Source organism: Anopheles aquasalis, chromosome Y, assembly GCF_943734665.1.
Source record: "Anopheles aquasalis chromosome Y, idAnoAquaMG_Q_19, whole genome shotgun sequence".
Lineage (NCBI taxonomy): Eukaryota > Metazoa > Arthropoda > Insecta > Diptera > Culicidae > Anopheles > Anopheles aquasalis.
Window position 1 is genome coordinate 6,036,844 of NC_064879.1, and position 16,982 is coordinate 6,053,825.

Genomic DNA, 16,982 nt, shown 5'->3' on the forward strand with positions numbered 1-16,982 from the left:
CTAACCGGGACTAGGCTAATGAGCTGGATCTGCGGTCGGTGGCCGTTTTCGGGGGGGTGGAGCTGTGCGTGTCTGTGCCGTTTTTGGCAAGAGAAGGACGACGACGACAAATGGCGACTTGCTGGCACTGGTATTCATCCATCAGAGGTAGCCTGACGTAGCCAGCCTCCGAGCAAAAGAGGGGAGGGTTCGCGAATTAATTAAACGGCGCGGCTATAGTGCTAGCAGGGTTAGTGAGGCCTTGCGGAGCAGTGATTGAATGGCAGCTGTCACCTGGCGCGAAAGAAGGGCACACAGACCTCCTTCTCCACCCACTCTACACACAGTGCATGAACTGCATAATCGCGTGATTAGTCTATTCTTCAGGGGGGGCAGGTGCAGGGTTGAATCAGGTGCCGCAAACCTTAGAACTAATATACTAGCACATCACATACCTTGACATGGTAGGCCTCGCAGGAGGCAATATCGATCTTATGGCGTAACCGATTAGCATATGATCAGCGCACTGACAAGGCACAAATCAAGGTCTGCGCGTTGCTCTTTAATAAAATAATTGTATGATACACAAGCATCAATACGCGTTATCCATACAGTGAGGCGCACTTAAGCTGAACGCAGCAAAGCACGTTGGTTTCCCCTTCAAAATAAACGCTGCTTTACTGTAGAAAAGATGAGTCTGTTCTGTTACGATCCAATGCGGCAAAGGTGCAGGACAAGTGAGTACATCCAGGACACCAGGGCAAGTGGCTAGGTAAAGCTCCAGTTGCTTCCATTAAGGTGATGGAACACGAGAAAAATTCCTGTGCAAAAGACATGGGGCGGGAGAATGAGAGATGAAAGCATAGAGGAACTGCCTCGATAGGGCATTAAAAACAATTTCCATGCAGACTCAATTCATTAATCAAACGCACAGCTTCTTCGCGAACGTTTGTGTGGGTTTTGTTCCGCTACTTCTGTCATAAATTATGTTCATTAAATAGGCAAACTGTTGCTAAGCTCGATATATCTTATTTAAACAAGTGCCGGGAATTAGTGGGTATGGAACGGTATGGTGAGGAATTATTTTGCTTTCTTTTTATTACCTTTACAAATGTAGTATCAGTTCCTAAACAGTGCACGAAACAACCCTGTGGCTTTCGATGCAGTCAGGTAAGAACAAGCTACTAAACAGTGCATTTTGATTGCGTAAACATTTGAATTTTGATTTGGACTTTCGGTAAAATGCATTCTAGGGGTTTAATATGTTTATTATCTGGGAGGGAATGGGGGTAGAAGGGATGCAGTTGGTACGTAATAGCTCTTTTTCCTGTCCCCTACCACCCCTCCAGATATTTTTAAGTTTCTGGCACATTTAAGGGGGGGACTTCGGTATTTAATTGAGTGACACGTGTTTTTAAGATTTTTCCCTGAATGCTGATGCTTTCAAGAGTATTGTCTAAATGTTTTGGGTCATTCGAGGAAAAACTGACAAAGTTATAGATTTTTTAAAATCCGCGTTTCATACAAGGCTCCATGCAGCTCGCGACTTTTGAGAGCGTTTCCCGCAAAACCAACGTTTTCAAAGTCGGTGCCCATCCAGTACCGTAAAAAGTACTGGGCCGATCGATTTGAAATTTTTAACACATAATCTGTACACTTTTTGCCACGTAGCCCTGTCAATATTTTGTAAAATTTGTTGATACTTTTTTTTAAACAAATCTTTAAAACTCGTGTTTTAGACAGAATCGCAAAGAGCTTCACTTTTTCAACTTTAAAAATCTGCCAAAAATCTGATAATTGTAATATCAACAAATCTCAACGGGGCTACCTAGATAAACTTATAATCTTTCTAACGAGTATCGATTTGTATATTTCAGATGACCCGTCATTTCGCTACGATGAGCACCGGAAAAGATACCTTTGTGACGGCACGCCTACCAATATTTGTTGCCACGGATTAATTTTACAATGAATGTTGCTCAAAACAATACCAAATATTCTTCAAAAGTTGTAGAATAATATGCCATTCATTTGAAAAAATAAAAATGAATGGTTACGTCACAAAAAATCGTCAAAAACGGGCCTTTTTTCGCCGGCTGAAAATACCGAACTGTGGGTGGTGTCGATGCCAAAAGAGCCAAAATCATGTTTCCAATTTTACTTTTAAAAACTAAAATCGCTCAATTGTCGTATTAAATCATCTAGATGAACGGCCGGTTAGTGCCTTTACCTTGGAGACGCTTCTCGTCTCCACTTTCCCCGCTCGCTGGCTCGCTCCCTCTCTCCCTTATTTACATAGCGTACTTTAAGAATTTCCCACCCATTATATCGTCGGGTTCACCACCCGAGTGCAGGGTGGATAACACAACAACAACAATAACGGTGGCCTCACAAGCAAGTTGCCTTGCGAGACGCAACTGGAAGGGATATTGTTTATAACGTTTTTGGGAAAACAAGAGACCCTCACACAGCCCCAAACGGCCCCAATACAGGGAAATAAAAATGAAAAACGAGTCTCGTACGAGGATTTAAGCAAGTTCGGGCAGTTCTTCGGTTTCCCTGCTACCGCGGCCTCCCCCCGGGAACACCACTTGATCTATCACGCCGCCTCATCGGCGCATAAATAATAATCGAATCGCCTACTCAGCGGGCGCCCGCCACCCCCCGCCAGCCCGGGGAAATGGGAAGCACGTGAAAGAGTAACAAAAAAAACAAAAAAGGGTGGAACCTCAAAACGGAAGGAAAATGGATAAAGAGAAAGAAATCGAGAGAGAGAGAGAGAGAGAGAGAGAGAGAGACAAACGGAGTGCAACGCAGCCGATGCTAGGATATCGTTTTTCGGGTGGGCGAATTGTTTATGATCCCTTTGTCAAACCAACCAGAGACCCTATTCTATCCGTTGCCGCCCGCTCTCTACACCGCCTTGCAACGTTGCGTTCGTAAAAAAAAAGAAAAACCTGCAAACGATGAAACGGCGTGATCGATGATGAGAGAATTTCACTTTCACGTTGCATTCCACAGCACCACAGCCAGAGCCAGCAAGAAACCTCGGCGCGAAGTGAAGATACTACGACGTTGTTTTTGGATTCGATTGCGGGCACACTTTCACCTGATGTGTTATGTTTATGGCCGCACAAACGATGGCCGCCGATTTATGATGGGAGTTTAGTGAGCGAACGAGCGACGTCGAAGAAAACGACTTTGGAAATGACTTTCGCGTAGCCGTACCGGAGTAGCAGCAGCAGCAGCAGCAGCAGGGCGTGTACACCGTCGTGGTATCGTGGCGTGGAAAATGAGGCGCGTCATCTACCACCGGGGGGCGATATTTCAATTGAACGGCGCACCGTTCTGATTGAAAGCGGTTTGGGCCCATAAAAATATGTTTTATGGAATACGCGAGCATCATTTGCGGACGAACCGACGGATCGTCGGTTTTCCGCGACGTCCACCGCGACATCATCGCTGGAAGGAGTCCTTGGTCGGTTGATGATGGCGGCATATGAAGTCAGTTTTTGGCGGAACGTGGTTGTTAGGAAATGTTTGCCACCGAATTGTAGATAATTGTGAGATAACGATATTTCACATCCGACTGAATCTTAAAGACGGTTACAGGACGGAGTACAGATCATATCTCGTGGGTGCCAACGAGCCACGAGGTGCTGCGCGCCGTCATCGTCAACGTACTACTAACGGTGCCTAATACTGCTATCCCCTAGTGCAGTGGACAATTCCAGAAAGACATGAGACCACTGAACCACTGAAGTACTGATGTATACTGCGGCATCCGCAGTTGCGAACACAAACTCTGCAAAGCCATTTGGAGCGCTCTACCATCCGGTGGCTACTAGCTTATGCTTATTTATAACATCGGTATCGCACATGGCTGGGTTGGCGTTCCGCTCGCTTCGGGCACGGCTCGACCGGTCCCCACACAAGTGTTCCCGGGATTGTTGCGCCCACTGGAGCCGAAGTTTTGCCCACACTACTACTGCAGCACACAGCAGCAGCAGCCACGCAGAGGACCCTTCGACTCCCGGAAGAAGGCACTTCTCGGGGGGGACGAGACACGTAAGTAGTCATTTAGATATCTTGGTAAAGCAGATAACCCAAGCAACTCAACCATTATGATGACTGTCCTTCGAAGTTGTCGGGCAGGCGTTGTCGGGATGGCCTCTGCTGTGTGGTGTGGTATAGGATTCTTTTGGCAGGCCCTCATGAGGCAACATTTGACACGCGTCCACGTACACTATATTGCTTTTGATTAGCATCATTTGCTACTAACGAGATGCACGGGACACACTTTTCAGATTGCAAGTTCCTTCCTTGCTAGGTTCACACAAAGGAACAAAAGCATCTTACGCCCTGAAGTGGCTGATCGCATACGCACTTATGATGTCACAGAAAAGTATGTGTGTCTGTTTGTTGGAGACACGGGAAACAGAAAAAATAAATACATCCAGCCGGCGGTCCACTCTCTTCCTCGTAGGCGGAAGTGAAGCAGCTCGTGAAGCAACAAATTCAATTTCACTGATGAACAAATTTGAAGCTGCTGCACTCCGCACCGGCGAACAACCAGGGAAATCCTCATTCTCCTTCCTGGTTAGATGAGTTTCATCGTGGGTTTTTTTTTTTTTGGGGAGGCCGATCTTATCTTCTCGACCTTAACTTTCAGCAATCGTCATCAGGCGGTTGTCAACTGGCTGCAGGCAATCCTCCCCCATCATAATCTGACTTTCGAGCGCGCGCCAATAGAAACAGGAGACACGAGAGCCGAACGGAGAACGGCGACGAGAATTTAAAAATTATTTATCCGCAAACGGAAGCACCGAGAAGGAATCTCGCAAATTGGGTTCCTCTGCTGGCTGCTACCAGTATACGTTCGACTGACACTGAACAGCAGCGGGCACTAGCCGGGGCCGGGGCGCCGAGGTCTAGCCCGCCCGGTTCAATCTAATAGCAATCGGAATAAATTTCCTAGAAAATTTATTCAAATGCGAAAGTGACAGACAAACGCACAGGCAAAACACACAGCGTTGCCCTTCCACCCAAGGTTAGGTTCGATCCGTGAGTTGCTTGCTTGCTAGGGATATCGGACAGAGTAGGCCAGGATGTAGCTTCGGAAAATGGCGTGAAGAGAAAAAGAGTGGTACAGCATCCCTAACAGGGAAGTTTGCTGCTTATGCTCGCACACCGATGGAGAGGAGCGAGGGCGCTGTGTACGAAGGAAGGAGGAAGCTAGAAGAACGGAAGGAAAAGTGCGTTCGGGAGCTTGTGATTTAGTAATCACAGTGAAAGCACGTATCGCCCATTGCCGCAACGCAGTGCACCGAGAAGCACGAGCACATAGCGGGCGCTAAATGTGCGAATATGCATCATTGGTCGGTGCCCAGCGACAGACACATAGTGGATTACCAACATACCGAGGCAGGACCAGTGGGCCCTAAACAACAAAGCAGCGCTCGTAACGTTATCGAGCGCTGGTGAACGAGTGGGTCGGCGGTTTGGTTTAATTAGGAAAATTCCGCAACTTTTATTCACGCTTCGTGCACGTCGCGAGAAGCGAGTTCCAATGATTAACAAGTGCCGTCACTGATTTGCACGCCAAGAAGCACCGTGCCAGAAAGGTAGTAAACGGAAAAAGCACACAAAAAACTAAGAAGAACCCAACTGCTCCAGCATATCCAGCGCACTCATGAATGTGGAAAAACCATGAAAAAAAGAGCAAGAAATGGTTTAAAGAAAAAGGTTGTGCGAAACGCAACTGAAAACCGCAACATTCGATTGTTCATCCTAGTCCCTATTTTAACAGTGCGCTCAATGGCGCGACAGATGCGGCTGCACCCTTGGACAACGTTCACACACATGATGCACACCCTGGCTGGCTTTATCTTTATTGCGAACTGAATTCATATGTACGGACACTGAATACACCTGCACCAGCAGCCATCACCAACATCCCTACTCACCCTCCTGTGGGGTTTCGTTTGCACATTATATTGTCGGCTATCAGGGTGGAACGGTTTCACGTTCGCACCATAATATTCCCAATCATCAAAAGGCACCCTTTGCGCCGGTTCACCTTTGGCGGGATAAATAATGGATAAATTAATCAATTCAGTGTAATGAATGCCGGACACCATAGCGTAAATCGCGCACCACCGAACGCAGTCATAATCACAAGGACCGCGCGAAATAGTTCGCTGAGAGTTGATCGGGAATCATTAGATACCACGCGCGCGACTGCAGTTTGAGTACGGAGTTAAAATTGGCATATAAGAGTGCCAGGGAGGAGGGGGGGGGGGGGAGAACCATTTCAAAGACGCAATTAAATTAATATTTTGCCCGCCCGCGGACCGCATTTGCCGGCTTCTTCATTTGCAGGCGGGAATGAAGGGTCAACTAACCGGAGCAAAAGCGAAGATAAGCGAAGGGCATCTGGAAACCAATGGTCATCAAGCTCAACTGTGGTTATCTGATATGGCAATAATAATCGTGCATTAGTTGACAATTACGCATTATGTGGCGCGGTGCCGAGGAGCATTATATTGACCAGCCCTTTATATGAGCTGTAGTACAATAATTAAAAATAATAATTTTAACCAAAGTGTTTTAAGGAAACAGGTGAAGTCATCAGTAAAACTCATCCCGGGGCGGCGTAACGGAGGCGTGAGCGGAAAGTAGAGATAAAGTGGTTGACGTCGAAAAGGGCACTGGCGTCTTTGAACGATTCGATTTCATTTTCGGTCGTTGTTTTAACTCATTTCTAATCAACGTACAGACCTGAGCTTCCGGGCACTCTCCCAAAATTTGATTTTCTATCAACATATCTTTTAGTTTTTATCATTAACCGTTGGCAAAAGGACGAAAAAATTACTTTAAGGTGCTTATTCTGTAACTTTCGATTACGATGGCCTCAGGCGTTCGATGATTCATGCGAATTTCGAAACGTTTCGAAAACAATAAACAATTCAAAATGACAGTTTGAAGTAAAAAAACTGTGAATTAACTTGTTTTTTTCGGTATAAAAACGACTTAACCTTTGTAATAATAGTATACGATTAGCAGAAAGAAATTATTGATGCACAATCAGGACGCTATAACTGTTTTTCAGATGCTCGATGCTCGATGTAAACAGAACGCCAGCTGTCGACCACAAAAATGCACTCGACATGCAGGCGATCGTGAACACCAAATGAACACAAAATGAACCAAATGAATCGAACGCCTGAGGCCATCGTAATCGAAAGTTACAGAATAAGCACCTAAAAAATCACTTGTACGCAATATCTCGTCGTCTCGGCTTGTATGCTCGAAAACTCGTATGCATTTTGTATGCAAACACATGAAAAAGCATACGGGTCTGGCCAGACCCGGGACTGCGGATTAAGGTTTTAAAGCGGCCCATAGACGATCAACTTTATTTGTCAACTCTTGCATGCAAGTCGATTGACACCAATATATTTATCGTGTGTGGGCTATTTGAAGCTTGTGTCAAAAAAGTTGAAGATTTTCAGCCAGCTGAAAATATATTGAGGAGGCTGAATATTGGCGTCGTCTGTGGGCCACAGCGACGAACACGATGCGCCTGTGGCCCTGATTGATGAAACATTAAGGATTAGTCCAATGTTGCCCAAATACGAGGAATAAAAATAAAATGACAGTGCGTTGCAATTTTTGCATTAAAAACATTGACAAATAAAGTTGATCGTCTATGGGCCGCTTTAAGTAGGACTGTGGACTGTGGTTAAAACAATAAATAGGCTACTTTCTCCATACTTGTGCGAAATAATAAAAAGAAAGCAGCGTATTCACTCAGCAGCCGTTCTGTGTTTGCTTTCTTACTCACTTACTTTCCTTCCTTTCCTTACTTTAGAGATAGTAAGAGTAAGAGCCAGGAGCCAATTTGTGTCGTTCGAAATCGTTGTATCGTTGTTTGCATGTAAATTTTAACCTATTGTGTACGTTAAAATTAGCTGGGACACATTACGTCTGAAAATATCTAGGCCGCCTTTCTTTATTCGTGTATCACTGCCAAAGAAAACTTCAATTTAGCAAGTTCTAATTGTCCTGTATGCATATTTATTTTCCACTAAAATCATTTGCTAGGATTAAAATTGCCGTTTAACATCGATAAGCTGTTATGTACTGGAGTAATTAACATAGTATTGGGAGACATTTCTGTAACCGAAAAAGCATGTTATAGAGTAAAGACCCCTTACCTAACGTTAACACAAATTGAATAGGTAAGGAAAACTGATTTGCTAAGGCCCTCACTACCGGCATTCATAGCAGAAAGTGTTGTAAGCAATCAATGTAAATCAATACAATCAAACGAATAATTAGTTGCAATAGGAATGAAAATAAGAACTACTGTCGCGTGGAGCCACAGCATGCTGTACATCAGTTCCCGTATCTGTGCAGGATTATTGGTAACCAGATTATCCTTTTCAGGACCTGCCCAGACTCTAAACGGGACTGACTACTCGTCCCAGTCACTGTTGTTTGACTTGGAGTCACTATCGTCGTCATCCGATGAGCGGATGGCTCGACCTCGCTCGGCAAGAGCGCGTCGCAGCGCTTCGGCCAGAGCATCAGTACCGACATCCCCGCTCCCACTGCCACTGTTGCGATTGGGAATTACTTCGCCCAGTTCCCTCTCCTTCACCGGCTGTAAAAAGAATTGGTTTTAAAAATCACTCTGTGCTGCTCACACTGTCAGCTCAATTGAACTTAATTTACTTACCCTAAGTCCTATTGGCCGATTACGAATGCTCTCCATCAAGTCAGCACGTGGGTCTCTACTTTCACCGGTACTCGGCATTCCAGGAGCGACTGGTTTCAACGAAGATGGTGGTGGTGGCGGCAGAGGCGCCCCACTGACCACTGGTAATAAAGGTGGGGGAGGTGGAGGAGGAGGTGGTACTGGTGCAGCCGGTGGTGGCGGTGCCGTTGATGTTGGCTGTTGATGCTGCTGTTGCAATGGAGGTGGCCGCGACGGTGGCGGTCCACTGCCGCTCACCTTCGGCGGCGTCGTCGGTGGCAGTGGAGGCAAAGCACGATGCGGTGGCGGTGGAGGAGGATTTCTTCCACTATTCGACTGTTGCACCTGCGTCGGTGCTACTGCCGACTGTTGAATTTAAACGAGAATAAGTATTTGAAAATGTGAGCGACACACAGTTTGCATTAATGTTTAGGAAATGTGAATGACAAACCGGCACTGGTGGCGGTGCAGGCGGCTTTTTGCGTCCACTGCTCTGCTCCGTCTTTACGGTATCGAGGACGTTGTTTGTCTGGATAAAGTCGTAGATAAATGCGCATGTTTCGCGATCCTTAAGCTGCAGCAACCCGAAATCGAAGAGAAGAAAATGTATATGATATTGTTAAAATGCATTAAGATGAAGTCAAGTAAAGCTCACACTAGACAGGAAATTGCTTCCATTTCTACCTTCTGCAATATTCAACTTACGTGTTGGTCTTGTACACCGGCCTTCTTGAAGAATGGTTTTAGCGATTCCTCTTCGCCTATCAGATCGAAACCATTCTGCGGATCCCATCCTACGTGAGTCACGTGCTTAAAGTTCGAAGGAGTTCCAATGTCAGATTTCTGTAACTTGCCCATTCCTCTGACCTTGCGTGGCTTCTGGTGTGCTTGATTGACCAGCGGCAGTTGCTGTTGTGGTTGCTGCTGGAATGCTGGTGTTAATCCGGTGAAATGGCTTGTAACTGAACCGAAAGAAATTAACAATAAGTGCCACTACATTTTCCAACAGTACGAGAACGAGAAAAGTTACATACATGGTTGCTTCGAGCGATAGGTTACTGGTGCATCCTCTATTTGGTCACCACCGCCCCCAAAAGCTCCCGAGCTCGCAGGCCCCTGCAACGGGGGCGGTCTCGCCGGAGGAGGTTCCTTCCTATTGCTAGGCCTCCTATTGCGCTCTATGTAGAATAATCATCGCCGGATGAAGAACATTATTCGAAGTGCATTTGGAGAGAATAATTATACTTGTGAACGTAAACTTCGGGTGGCTATGTGAGTGACCACCAAGACCTAGCTGATTTTATTCCTAACCACGAGTGACGGCGATTATCATTTGCAACTAGATCTATCTTCTCGATGGTCAAACAAAACCTTACATCATTTTACGAAAGATATGATACAATAAGCTAGGAAATATGGAATTTAGAGACTTCCAACTGTTAAACACATATTAGCACGCTTCATTCCACGTGCAAAATATCAGCGTAACTTAAAGTCCTACACAATCTCACAGGCCAGAGATTCGGCGATCTTTAAGTTTACCGAACAGACGGATAAATCCTACGTGGGGACGTAGAGATTAGCCCGAGGGGTAACACGCACAGTGGCTTATCTTCAACGCGCTACGTGCTTCATGCCAAATGAAAATAAGTGGTACAATTTTGAGGTCGATTTTTTCCTCCCTGTCGAACCACAAGGTGCAGAGCATTTTTAAATACGAATCGTACTTCTACCCTCACTATATCAGTGTTTTACGTCTTATCTTATCAACTTTGCAAGCTACTCACCATCACGCCGACGGTTGCGGTTATGCAGCGTAGTTTGGGTCGTGTTCATAAAAGCAGTAGCTTCATCTTCGGTTGCAAAATTAAAGCCCACAATACCATCCTGCAAAACAACCATGACGATGAAGAGGTACTAAGGGGTAACACCGTAATGTTAGATTTTGAATGATTTACCTGGCCCTCGAACGTGATGAAATACGGTTTTGGTTGCGTCACCTCAATCTTCTCGTAAAGCTCCTGCTCCCAGGCCAGCTGGTTGATTTTATAGCAGTACAGCCGGAAGAAGTAAGATTTGCGAATGTTATCCTTCACGAAACAGAGGGCCCCGGTAGATCGCTTTACCCAGGCCGTGTGTGCCGGTGATTGCGTAGTGTATAACTGCACTACCGCTGTGCTGAGTGTCTAACAAATTATAGAGAAACAACAATTAAGACTCAATTATAAATCACGGTAAATCAAAGACGATCGTATACGCTTATCGCAATGCCGTTTAAGTTTTTATAACGTAAACGAAACACGACATGATAGAGGACGTGCCGATGAAGTGCTAATTCGAATTTTGACTTCTTTAAACTGTCCGATAACACAAATACCCTTCACTTTAATCGATGTCCGGTTGCTCGATACAGAAAGTAGAGTTAGAATATTACTTATCCTCATGAATGAGGCAGAACCACCCAGTTTACAACAACAAATGGTACAGGGAGTTACAATAAAATACACCATTTCTCCGGTACCCAACCAAGAGCTAATTAAGACTAGTTTTCACTCTGCGTATCTATTGCAACATAAATGCACCCGGTGCGTTTGGAATAACGAGTGAATAGTAAAAAGAAAAAGGGAAAAATGAAAATTTTTTCGTCTTTCGCTTTGATGGTACAACGGTGCAATTGAAATCACCCGGAACTGGAATCGTTCCGGTTAAGACCATCGTTCAGAGCATAATGGATAGGAGGAAATAAAACTAGTTTTTTCCCATATCGTTGGGATTGTCTTTACGCACTAATAGGCAAATACGTGAGTTGCACACAAATCCACGCTGTAAAGGGTTGATCAGGAAGTGTGTTGTTATATATCCGATGGTAGAGTACTATATAAAGCAACTATCTTGTGTGTATCCATTATCTGTGTTTCAAAATATCTCTGTTTCATAATGGCCTTCTGATTTGTGTGTAAAATAGGGTTCTTTTACAACCATAAAGCATTTACATGTTTTTGTTAAGTTATATATCATCGACCAGCTCTAAAATATCGGGAATGCTAAAGCGATGCATTTGCTAGGACACGTTTTGGAAACGTTTTCGGAAAAGGGATGATAACTAACTAGGACAATAACCAGTAATCGTCTTATTGCACCAAAAGTGGTGGTAGCATTGTAGGTATTAACCCAAGGGCAATCATAGCAAGCTGCAGCCATGCATCGTAGCAACAATGCAGGTTTAAAAGGAAAAAAAGCGAGATGAACCCGTTACTCCAAGACAGTGGTCTCAAACTCGCGGCCCGCGGGCCGCATGTGGCCCGCCAAACTATTTTGTGCGGCCCGCGGCCACATCCGCGGAATAAATTTTAGATGTTTATGGTCGTTAATTGTATGTCATTGTATGTCAAGTTTGTCATTTTTTTATGCGCATGTTGGAATTAAAGATTTGTCTTACATCTACAATGACAATAACGTTCGAAAAATTGAATAAAGAAAAAATTCTCAACATTTTAACATTCACCACATAAAGGTGCGGCCCGCGGACTCGCGGATTCCTTAAACTGCGGCCCGCTGCTTTGCTGATACTGTGCTCTGCGGCCCGCGTGCCTATATGAGTTTGAGACCCCTGCTCCAAGACATACTCTTGATACGGCACGTTTCACAGCAGTGGGCTCACCTCATGGTCGGGGTACAATTATGATCTGCCCTGTGTGATCCTGATAGCTGTTCTTACCTGACAACGTCGCCCGAGCATCCGAAACAGCTGATCGTTCTCGTCGTTCGTTAGCAGCAAGCTTGGCCGGTTTGCTTTGCTGGCCGTTGAACTGGAACGCTCCGCCGCGTATCCACTGCCAGTCGTTGGCTGCTTCATTGTGGTTGATTGGTGGGTTATCTGCTTCCGCTGTGCCGTCGAGAGCTTCCGTCGCACTGTTGATGGTCGCGAGGTATGGTGGCCTTGCTTTAGATGGACAAGCGTGAACCTTACCTATCGATAACTGAATGTGATAACATTTTGCGTCAGTAAAACATTGTTGCCCCGCCCTGCGTAGCTAAGATTTATGAGTTGTTGCTATGCTGCATACATATTCCGACCAAACCGTTACAGGCAGCAACGATTACTCACGATTCCAGGTAGTCGTTTCCCGGTTGTACGCGTAAAGAAAAAGCTTGCTCAAACTCCCACACTCCAAATATGGAGCATTGGAATCATCAAAAGCGTTTGGGTGTGGTTTCTAAACACCGAGAATCATTCATATGCTTAATCAGCTGCAAAAAATGACTGTCCTTTGTTGAATGAATCACCGATAGTACCGCACGGAGTCCCTATGCACAGAATCCGTTCCGACCTAGACCACGTACACAACGATGGCGAGACGTGCACAACAGAGAACACACGGTTAAAATCTAAATCACCTTTTAATGAACTGCAACTTTGCGCTGCGTCGACGGCGGTGCCTCTTCACGATCTCCGGAAGGCAAAAATTCCTTTCACGACTTTCCTCTTCAACCCTTTTTTGTACTTTTCTTGGTTCCTCATGAAGAGCTAGCCAACCCAGTTGGCTTTTTGTATTGTGTTCCCAGCTCGGAAACTCCGAACCTATCGCGAATCGAACCGGGAACCAACCCGAACCGTTTGACCTTTTTCAGAGTTGACTGAGAGCCGGTCGGTACTGACGAATACCCTTATAGTCCTTCAAAGCAGGTCGAAAATCAGACACCGAAAACAAGGGAACTTCAAGGTGCTTATTCTGTAACTTTCGATTACGATGGCCTCAGGCGTTCGATGATTCACGCGAATTTCGAAACGTTTCGAAAACAATAAACAATTCAAAATGACAGTTTGAAGTAAAAAAACTGTTAATTAACTTGTTTTTTTCGGTATAAAAACGACTTAACCTTTGTAATAATAGTATACGATTAGCAGAAAGAAATTATTGATGCACAATCAGGACGCTATAACTGTTTTTCAGATGCTCGATGCTCGATGTAAACAGAACGCCAGCTGTCGACCACAAAAATGCACTCGACATGCAGGCGATCGTGAACACCAAATGAACACAAAATGAACCAAATGAATCGAACGCCTGAGGCCATCGTAATCGAAAGTTACAGAATAAGCACCCAAATGTCGATACATTAAAAATGTTGACATGCCCCGTTGTCACAGAACATTTTCTCCTGTTAAAGCTCCTGTTAAGCCCTTGACAGGAGCGAGAAAATGTTCTGTGTCAACGGGGTACTTTACCAGATCTACCCATAGCGCCTAGCATTTTTACGAGGAGCACTGAAAGTTTTTTGCTGGGTGAGAAGCGGACTGAAGTTCTTTCCGCTCTTCGCATCGTTATCAGTAAAGGCGAATTTATCATTAGTTAAATTAGCACATTTAGACGAATCCCTTGCTCCTCTCGTACCGGTTATACCTAGTGTGAATAGGTGAAAAAGCATACGGCATCGGTGTGTTTTCGTTTTTTGTGCCCTATAAAATTCCATCGCTCAATCTTTCCTGACGACCATCCACGGATTTCAATCGCCGCCCATCATTTCAACCAGCCCCACACAACGGACCATCAACACTCGCAGCAATTACAGCGAAGAAAGTGTTGCTGACTTACTTAATAAGATCAACACTTCCCAGAGAGGGAAGCCACACCATCGTGCAGGCGTATCGTTGCCTCCGCTAGCTAAATGTTGACCTAAATAGGAACGTATCTTAGGTATTCTTGTTTACTAAGGTGCGTTAACTTGGGTACAAAAACGATTGATACTGCAACATCATCGGGGAAGGCGCGCGGACAATGAAACCGAGGCACTCCCGTGAATTTAGCCAACATCCCGTCAGTCTACGCATCTCTGAAAAACTTAAGAGGAACCAATCACCGTACTAGCATCTTGCACGCCAGCTTAAACAGTTCACGAGACAAGGCGAACTGAGCATAACTAGCTGAATATAACGCTACTACTATCGCCACTGCGATCATTGGTCCCAAGCGCTTCGGATTTCGTCTGAGTACCAAAAAAAAAATCAATTGGATCCAACCACAAAAAGAAGATTGTTCGGCCACATACCCAAAATCAGCATCGCAGGAATCAACAGTGTCCATCACCATGGCAACGACGGAGCAGGAGAGCAGCATTCCTGTGCTTCTAGTCACTGCTAACGTCGGCAGTGTTTTTGAGGATGTGAGTAACCTTTTTGGCGGTAGTTTGTTTAACCATTTTCCAGCAGCCCCTCACCATCCCGCGCTAGTTGTTTAGCAAGAACGTCTATCACGCGCGTTACTATTAAGTCATCGTGATATGAAGTCCTTGGAATAGGTATTATATGCATTAGCGAGTATAATGTTTAGTACGCGAAGTTATCTGTGTTTTTATTCATTAGAAAACAATCATCTAAACGAAATGCAGTACATCACATACACAGCGAATTTAATTATTTTAGGTAGTCAACTCGCTTTGCATTTAACTCCAGAGGCAAATTGAGCTTTCATATACTCATAGATAATGAAATTTGCACACGGTGGAACGCGAACCCAGCTCTGGAAGCTGAAACTGTGCACCATTAGGGACACAATTGCACATAACCGTAGATGCCATGTTGGTTTTCAGATGCAGAGAAGTAAAGAGTTAAGCAAATCCAAATACAAAACGGAAGATACGCAATGCCCGGAGGACAGAAGCAGAACACGCGCGCAGCATTATACCTCGCAGGTTTAGTGCCCTATCCTTCTTCTCTCTTCCCCTCCCATCCTTCCCACGACCCCCTTTCAAAGCATTCTTGGTTGGAAACGATCGCCTTGCCTTCCTCATCGCCAATCTTGTTTGTAGTGCGATTTGCTTTGCGTGATAACTTGGTTTGTACTAGGAATTTGCGACTTCCCTCTACGATATCAGTTTTAAGCCCTGCGAGGATACATTTTGTGATCAATCCACTAGTTCAAGTTCGTGATCTCATAAAATGGTCAACGGACTCACTGATGGTGCAATTTGAAGTACGCCCTCGAACGTAATCGAATTAGTTGATACTGTTTTACGTTCATAACTTTTATGTTTGCTTATTATAACACATCCTGTTTTCTTGTTTTGATACTATCTTATCGAAATACCGCCGAACGAATGAAACAAACCAATAGATTTGCGATGACACCTATCACACGTAGTTCTACGCCCCTCGCATCGTCCCCCAAAGCAATGCGAAATGTGGTGCTGGAAGTGCATGCTAATGAGGCGAAATAAGTAAACTGGTAAACTCGCTGCCAAGGTCATACCGAGGGAACAGCTATGTTGCAACATGGTCCTATCCCCTCGAGTCGTCACGTCACCTCTCGGGGCTGGTCACTCCTTGTTCAGGGCAGGATATGGTTGCACGGTGCTGTGCTATTTGGGGCTAACTCAATTTGCTTTCCAGTCAGCTCTTCAAACATTACGTCTCCCCACATTTGCCCCAGTTGTCACATCGGCTTAGGCCTATCTGTTGTTTTGTGTCGTCGCTGAGTATGCCTGAACGTTCGATGTCTTAAACTTACCCGTTCTTTCGATCTGCCTTTCGATAATGAACGTCTGTAATAATGAAGCATCCGTAAGCATGACGAACTAGTAACTCCCATGAATCTGGTTTGGTTGAATCAAACCATTCAATTCAAATAGAGCCAAATGCTTTCAATTCTCTATTCTTTTACTGCATTGATATATCTAGCTTTCATTCTCGCTTTCTTCTTCCGCATAGCCTTCAAATCTACTACATCTTTGGGTTCGGGAGTTTCTGGATCATGTATCGCAGTGCCAACCAAAATTCATTGCACTACACCTGCAGGAGGTAGGCGGCAAGACTTACGAAAAGTCGATGGATTATGTGCAGGAGTTCATCGCAAACTTGTGTGAATCAGAAGAGCTCAGCGACTATAACCGCATCCGGGTGTATCTGGATGAAGACTACAACTCAGCGGAGCATTTCACTGTAAGTATGGTAGATTGGTTGGCAGGAAGGGGGCGGGTAGTATACGGGGCGTCTCATTTTTCTAGAAAGAGAGGGAAAGGTAGCGAACGAATAGACCACAAAACGCATGGGCTATCTTAATGCTAGAAGCAGGAGGATATTGCATAACTGCTGCGTTACGTCCACCTTTGTTTTTATGAAACGATGAAAATTTATTTGATGGATGGAAACATATTCAGCAAAAAAAAAACATAAAAAGCAAAGCCATAGTCCCGGGTAAACAGGACGGTCCGCCCGTTCTTACACATGAAAAAGCATATCTCC

The 16,982-nt window shown here is 45.0% G+C and overlaps 2 protein-coding genes across 5 annotated transcripts in view; one reads left to right on the forward strand and one right to left on the reverse strand.

The window, feature by feature from the left end:
- Positions 1-8,026: 8,026 nt before the first annotated feature.
- Positions 8,027-13,259, reverse strand: LOC126579840 (wiskott-Aldrich syndrome protein). Of its 2 annotated transcripts, none has more exons than XM_050243485.1 (9): positions 13,139-13,259; positions 12,459-12,720; positions 10,699-10,926; positions 10,528-10,627; positions 9,775-9,918; positions 9,446-9,702; positions 9,192-9,314; positions 8,723-9,106; positions 8,027-8,647 (listed from the first exon to the last, which is right to left on the reverse strand). In XM_050243485.1, the coding sequence occupies exons 2-9, from the start codon at positions 12,594-12,596 to the stop codon at positions 8,459-8,461; spliced, it is 1,563 nt and encodes a 520-aa protein (XP_050099442.1). In that variant the 5' UTR covers positions 12,597-12,720; positions 13,139-13,259; the 3' UTR covers positions 8,027-8,458. The 2 variants fall into 2 exon arrangements, with proteins under 2 accessions (XP_050099442.1, XP_050099441.1); XM_050243484.1 differs by lacking the exon at positions 13,139-13,259 and adding an exon at positions 12,849-13,128.
- A 761-nt stretch (positions 13,260-14,020) lies between these two features.
- LOC126579613 (inositol polyphosphate-5-phosphatase A) overlaps positions 14,021-16,982 on the forward strand; it is a 10,536-nt gene continuing 7,574 nt past the window's right edge. For all 3 annotated transcript variants that reach the window (XR_007608456.1, XM_050243083.1, XM_050243082.1), the window contains exons 1-2: positions 14,021-14,905; positions 16,449-16,679. Coding sequence is in view for 2 of the 3 variants with exons in the window: in XM_050243083.1 (XP_050099040.1) it covers positions 14,831-14,905; positions 16,449-16,679 (306 nt within the window). In the remaining variant the exon portion in view is untranslated. The remainder of the gene's footprint in view (positions 14,906-16,448; positions 16,680-16,982) is intronic.

Excerpts from the sequence above, each read along its gene's own strand:
- LOC126579840 (XM_050243485.1), bottom strand. The coding sequence starts at position 12,596 with ATGAAGCAGCCAACGACTGGCAGTGGATACGCGGCGGAGCGTTCCAGT. Across the intron at positions 10,628-10,698 it reads TCATCACGTTCGAGGGCCAG|GATGGTATTGTGGGCTTTAA; the intron begins GTAAATCATTCA and ends GTTGTTTTGCAG. Across the intron at positions 9,919-10,527 it reads CCGCAACCGTCGGCGTGATG|AGCGCAATAGGAGGCCTAGC; the intron begins GTGAGTAGCTTG and ends TATTCTACATAG.